Genomic DNA, 6,509 nt, shown 5'->3' on the forward strand with positions numbered 1-6,509 from the left:
CAAGAGGGAGAGGATTAACCCAGACATCACCTTCAGCAGAGACACGGCCAGCCTCTCCTAAAAGCTCTACATAACTTTGGTAAGCATCAAGGCGTTATCAGAGGCACGCGCTGCCCTGGTGCAGGAGCGGGACTTAACAGAGGGGTGATGAAATGAGAGGGGCACTGTGAAAACAATCTTTAGTAGAGGCTTGAGCGTGGCAGGGAGGTATTTGTCCCTCGGGCAGAATGAGGTTGGAGCAGCAGGAGTGATGTGCTAACAGAGTACAGACACGTGAAGCCTCAAGCTGCAGGAGCAGCATGGTTGCATTACTGAGTTCAGAAGGGAGAAAATAAGGGCCTGGTTTGCTGGGTCTCATAGCTGTAGCCATTCCATCCTGCTGCATCCCATACAGGGTGGAGCTCCTGGAGTTACGCTGCTGAAATAATAACAAGAGCTTTGGAGGAGCAGTTGCTGGTGGCGGTGCAGCTGTAGGATGGAGAGCTGTGTATTTTACTGCTGCATCAGTGCTTGGAGCATGGGCAGGCAGCGAACGCCCTGCCTCACTCACTGTCCCTCATTAAGGCAAACACTCATTAGATCTCCAAATCCAAAGGCAGCCCTGCTAATTGGCAGAGCTGCGTGCAGGGTTTGTTTCTCGAGCACGTGGGTTTGCTCATTGCTGCTGAGTTTTGAGACTGTGCATTGAGTTCTCCAGAGAGCTGTGTTGTACATCACCTGTCCCTTTGGGTGACTGATTTCCTTCCTCAGCACTTGAGCTGGTTTTGAAGCTCACTGCTGATGGGATGCTCCTTACCAGCGCAGTCAGCCCATCACAGCTTTCGCTCACACCTCTCAACATGTGGACAGTTGCATCCTGTGGTCTGACTGAAAACCGGCTGCTGTTGGACTCGACTGCAAAGTGGATTCTTGACTTAGGGAACGTGCACTGCTCGGACTCCTCAAATATCATTTCTAATTAAAATGGTGCGGAAAGTGGAGGCACATGGCAACAACCCAATGGCCTCACATGTCAGCCCAGGAAGGAAACTACGGCATGGATGCCTGGAGCTGCCTTTGCTGGGAACCCCGGTGGCTGCAATCCTGGAGCTCAGACCAGCGATCTGCCCCCGACACCCGGTGCTTCACCCACCCAGTACCGCCGCAGAGCCGAGGCGGTGCGCGGCTCGAGCTCTCCCCCTGCAGGGACAGCGCGGCACAGCGACTGCGCAGCCTGCGCCCTCCGCTGCGCTGACCTGCGGGGCGCTGGAGGAGCTGCTGCTCACCGCGCAGCCTCACCGGCAGCTTCTGACCATACCCCACGGCTGCACACACACACACAATCGGGCTCAAAGGATTAATAACAGCCATCTTTATTCCACACAAGACACAAGTACAGAACACCTGTAATCCTTCTGGTGGCATCCTATGGAAACCTGACACGCGAGACACGCCGACCTACTTAGCAAACTATGGACCAGCCAAGGAAAGAGCGACGGCACTGCTAAAGATTAAGCGTTCCTTCTAAACAAACAAACGGAAAGGTTTAAAATGTGACTTACACCCTTGACGTTTAGCTCTGTCTTCAGGTGTTCTTACTTTGCAACAAAGACAATAAAAAAAGAAACCTGCTTTGGAACAGCAAGGAGGAGTAAGCAGAAAAGATCACCGTACAAAGCAGCAATAGCTCAGTATGGCCTCATGCGGCTGGAGGGCGGCGGGGCGCGGTTGGGCGGCGTGATGGCGATATCCAGGTAGTCTCCTATCTGGAATTTCTGGGACTGCAACGTCATCGAATCATCTGTGCCCTTCCTGCCCGACATGGTGCTGCCGATCTCCTTCACCCTGCGCACGGGAGATGAACAGCAGTCAGTTAGCAGAGCCCAGGCTTTGCACGTCCAACCCAAGAGCAGCACCAGTCTTTCCAACCTTGCCGTGCCACGCTGCACACTGTGCCTCGCTACATCCACAGGGTGTTGTACTGCACTAAGTAAAGCTACGCTGAGTCTTTCGAACGGGGTACAGAGGTGGGGACCCTTCAGCCATCTTAGCACAAGACAGAACCCCCTGCCCGCTCACACAGAGCTGAAGCCCCACCAACTGCAAGACAGCCTCACACCACCAGAAATGAAGCTCCACCTCACACTGTAGGGCCACATTCAGCTGGTGGCCAATCCAAGTGGTTAAGCAAACACCTTCATTGTTTAGGGAACACAAACCGCAGCAGTTACCAGTCAAAATGTGGAGTTCATAACGGCAATCCTGCAGCCTGTTATCCTGAAATACTGTTTGTGAACACTTGACTTTAAAATCACCATTGATAAAAAGCATTTTACTGCTGTGCCTCCTCGAGCCTTTTGTTGGTCTGGAGATGAAATGCCCTTTACCTGTAGCCCGGTCGCTTGAGATCTGTAAAAACGATTGCAAAATTGAAGTGTGTGCCCTTCTTCCGTGCTTCTGGGTACACCTCCTTCACCAAACTGGTCAGCTCCTTCAGAGTCGCATCCATCCTACGGTAAACCAACAAACAAACCCGAGCGGTTCGCCTTCCCAAAGCAGCAATACAGAAAGCTTTCCAATGCCCATGTAAGATGGAATTGGTATTTTGCAACAGCTTAAACAAGCACTTCCTTGCCTTTACGTGCTTCCTGTTAATACACAAAGAAGAGCAACACTTCACATATTTCAGCTATACAGAGAGACGCTTATTTCACAACTACGTGGCATTCCAAACTACCAATACTGATCAGCATTGCTCTTCCAGGCCTCTCAAAAAGAGTGACCTTTTTATAATGCATTTTTAATGCATTTACACAAAATGTTTCCTTATTTAAGTCAGTATGAATGTTAAAATGGTTTCTTAGATAAAGCGTAGGAACAAAAGCAAAACAAATAATCACAATGTGCCATCGGTACTTCCACTTCTGCCCTAACAGACGGCACTCCTCCTTCTCCCCACCCTCCAACCAGAACAAAGCCAAAACTAACTTCAGAACTCTACAGACAAGAGGAGCGCAGCCACCCCAGCAGCTCGGAGAGCCACACTGCACTCACTGTGCGCTCAGTGCCTGCTCTGACTGCTCTGCGGACGGCTCAGACACCATGAACGGCCTGCACTGAGTTCATCCACCCCCTGCAGCAGTACATCAGAGCTGCGTGCTCTGTCAGGGACAACAGTGGATTTATCCAGCCATACAGCAACGCACGCGTTACAGCTCTAGCAGAAACTCTGAAGGAAAGACGATGTACATAAAGTAACACAATTCACCTTCAAAAGCGCCCTTTAAAACGCCGTGAGCGGAATTAACGCGGGGTTTCTCCCCGCTCGCTGCAGACACAACACGTGCAGCGCTTCTACCCACACACACACACACCGAGAAGCCCCGCTTTTTCTGACCCGGCCCAAAGCGCTGCAGCAGCCGCAGCCTCCCGGGGCAGCCGCCGTTAAGGCAGAACGGCGCCCCACCACCGGCAGCAGCCCCGAAGGAGCCGCCCGCACGCCGCGCCGCCGCTCACCACGTGTAGATCTGCAGCTCGCTGGAGGGCACGTTGCCGCGGGAGAACTCGTCCATGCGGTGGTGCCGCCCGTTGTTGGTGGTGAAGACGCGGAGCAGCAGCGGACACGTCTGGGGGCGGGAGGAGGCGGCGTGAGCCACACAACGGGCACCCCCCGCTAAGGCCGCGCGGCGCCAACCCCGCCACGCTCCCCCAGCCCTCCCGGCGGCCCCGCGAACAGCCGCGGCGGGGCGAGCACCGCGGGGCGGCCCAGCACCTTCTCCCGGTCGATCGGTTTCTCCGGCTCCTTCTTGATCTCCTCCTGCGTGACGCGCGACTCCACCGCCATCTCGTCCCGCAGCCGAACGCCCGGATGTCTCGCGGCGCGCTCACGGTTCTCGCGATAGTGGAGCGAAGGCGGCGGTGCGCGCATGCGTGCTGGGCGCGACTGAGAGCGCGGGAGAGGTGTGAGGTGTGAGGTGTGAGGTGTGAGGGGGGAGGCGGCCGGTCGGTGCCCGCTGAGGGAGATGGCGGCTCGGGCTGCGTCCTGCTGCCGGGCCCGAGTAACGCGGCGCTCTGCGGCGGATGTTCGGTTCCGACGGTTGGTGTCAGCCCACGTGCCAGCAGGTCTGTGCCGGCTGCGGTAACGCCGGGCGGGTAGAGCTGCCCAGCGGGATTCCGGCCGGTAAGCTGAGGTAGTCCTCGGCCCGACGGAGGAGAGCTGTGGGCCGGGTGTGAGGCTGCGCTCACAGGGCGGTGAGGCACCGGCATGGAAAGGCTTTTACTGAGCTACTGATACTGCTTGGAAAAAGGCACTTCCTTCTCTATGGAGAAAGACTTAAGCAGCTGCCTGATGTAAATAAATGGAATAATCAGCCGGTGCAGCTACTGGTGCATTCAAATCAATTAGAATTTCACTTCCCGTAATATTATGTGTTGGAAAGATCCAGCACATATGATTTTCATTTCTGGGCTTGGCTTTTCCAAGAGTAGAGTCTTAGGTTAAATTTGTCTGATGTTTTGTCTTAGACTGTGAAGGTGTGAGAGATGCGTGTTCCTGGTGTGATCACTTAAAAAAGTGAGTTATTGTAACAACGGGGCAATGTTCGTTTGGCTTCAGAGAATTTACATTAAATTATTTCATACGGTTTGAATCTCTTATTTCAAGAGTAAAAAATTCTGTGGAATGATGTGAGAACACAATCACAGGATTGTTTGAGTTGGAAGGGACCCTTCAAGGTCACCTGGTCCAACTCCCCTGCCATGAGCAGGGACACCTACAGCTCCATCAGGTGCTCAGAGTCACATCCAGCCTGACCTGGTCTGTCTCCAGGGATGGGGCATTCACCACATCTCTGGGCAACCTGTGCCAGTGCCTCACCACCCTTAGTGTAAAGAACTTCTTTATGTCCAATCTAAATCTTCCCTGTATGTGTTCACAAATGTTCACAGGTGCAAGACGAGCAAATAACAAAGACTCAGAATTACTGAGGTCTGAAGGGAGCTCTGCAGGAGTCTGCTCCAAGCTTCAACTCAGAGCAAGAGCCCATTGCTTGTGGTATGTCCAGTTCAGTTTAGAAGGTCTCCAAGCACAGGCTCCAAAACCTGTGGGCAGCCTATGTTGGTGATCAACCACCCTCCCTGTATAAATATATGTATATATATTTATTATTATTATTTCTGTTATCTCAGTCTGTGTCCTGTGTTCAGTTCTGCTGCAGCTCCTCCTGCCAGTGGTCACCACTGGAAAGTCTGGCTGTGTCTTCACTCCCTCTCAGCAGATGCTTACACGCAGTGTTGAGGTCCCCGGGTTGTCTTTCTCAGGGCTGAGCTGTCCCAGCTCTCAAACTGACCTCATGTGACGGCATTTCCAAACACTGTAGATAGATGACTTCAGTGAATTATTTATTAAAAGAGTATGTAGGAGAGGAAAAAAAGAAGAAGTATTTCTTGTATTTGTCATAAAATAAATAAGTAAATCTTGCAGTTCACCTCTAACCAACGGCAATTGATTTATGGCGCTCCTAATACAGGGCAAGAGAACCAACAGCCTCTTGGAGTTCACCCTCAGCTTTCATGAACCTTCTCCTGTGGTAGCCTGGACAGTACTGTGCGGCTTTTGATCTGCATTATGTTATAACATGTCATCATTTTATTATCAAAGGGAATGACTTGGCCTTGCCACCATTTTGTAGGATTTGATTTCCCAGGCAACGATACAGTTTATTACAGTGTTAAAATTAATTATATCTGCCCTCTTAATATATACTTGGGGCTCAATATGAGAACCACCATTTTCGAAACAAAGGGATTTATGTCTCGGATCAGGTATCATAAAAGAACAGCTGTAACAAATAAAGCACAGTTCTGTTATGAATCAAAGTAGTTCCTTCTGTTAGAAGTTTTGAATGCTTGATTTATGTGAAAAGTGACCTAATGTGCTTGCATTTAAGCAAATTCTAGCATGACAGTTTATTATTTGTGGGCTGTATTAACAGTCACCATTTATTTGTCTAATATTTCAGACTCTTAAGCATGTGGAAGGGAAAGATGGGAATTATCTGCAAATGGAAATGCGATGATGTGCTCACAGAATGCAGGCTGTGCTGGAGGCAGCACAATGCTGAGTGAAGGGCTCCCACCAGGTGAGGCCGAGGTCCCACACACTACCTGGCTTAGTCTGGCAGTTCCCTGCTGCTTGTCCTTACCCTCAGTCATGGGATTTCTTTTCTCCTCCCTTCTGCCAGGCGTGTCCCTTATTGGATGCTCCCAAGAACAAGTAGAATTCCCTAGTTTGGGAGAAAGCTATCCAGGTGGGAGCTGGTTTCATGTCACTGTATTGCATTTGGCACATTCTGAGCAGATCCCCTGGAAGTCTGCCCTGATACACACTGAAAGAAAGTGAAAGCTTTTAGCTGGGATTGTGAGCTGGAGTGAGACGCTATATATGAGTGAGGCTCTGGCCTTTGTTGCTGGGAAGAGATAGCCAAATTATGAATCAAACATCTTCAGATATGAATGTCTTGAGAACTGAA

The 6,509-nt window shown here is 51.2% G+C and overlaps 1 protein-coding gene and 1 long non-coding RNA gene across 2 annotated transcripts; one reads left to right on the plus strand and one right to left on the minus strand.

Annotated features, from left to right (window-relative positions):
- Window positions 1-1,328: 1,328 nt before the first annotated feature.
- Window positions 1,329-4,049, minus strand: SAP18 (Sin3A associated protein 18). Its single transcript, XM_072337496.1, has 4 exons — window positions 3,752-4,049; window positions 3,496-3,605; window positions 2,367-2,489; window positions 1,329-1,824 (listed from the first exon to the last, which is right to left on the minus strand). Exons 1-4 carry the CDS (start codon window positions 3,905-3,907, stop codon window positions 1,668-1,670), a joined length of 546 nt encoding a protein of 181 aa, XP_072193597.1. The 5' UTR covers window positions 3,908-4,049; the 3' UTR covers window positions 1,329-1,667.
- LOC140252616 (uncharacterized) lies at window positions 4,019-5,768 on the plus strand. The gene is made up of 3 exons (XR_011903675.1): window positions 4,019-4,159; window positions 4,927-5,032; window positions 5,185-5,768. It is a non-coding gene; the product is annotated as an uncharacterized lncRNA (long non-coding RNA).
- The last annotated feature ends 741 nt before the right edge of the window (window positions 5,769-6,509 follow it).

The sequence above is a fragment of the Excalfactoria chinensis genome, chromosome 1 (assembly GCF_039878825.1).
Source record: "Excalfactoria chinensis isolate bCotChi1 chromosome 1, bCotChi1.hap2, whole genome shotgun sequence".
NCBI lineage: Eukaryota > Metazoa > Chordata > Aves > Galliformes > Phasianidae > Excalfactoria > Excalfactoria chinensis.

Coding starts and splice junctions, on each gene's coding strand:
- SAP18 (XM_072337496.1), bottom strand. CDS start 3,907: ATGCGCGCACCGCCGCCTTCGCTCCACTATCGCGAGAACCGTGAGCGC. Junction 3,606..3,751: donor AACCGATCGACCGGGAGAAG/GTGCTGGGCCGC, acceptor TCCCGCCCCCAG/ACGTGTCCGCTGCTGCTCCG. Junction 2,490..3,495: donor GAGCTGCAGATCTACACGTG/GTGAGCGGCGGC, acceptor GGTTTACCGTAG/GATGGATGCGACTCTGAAGG.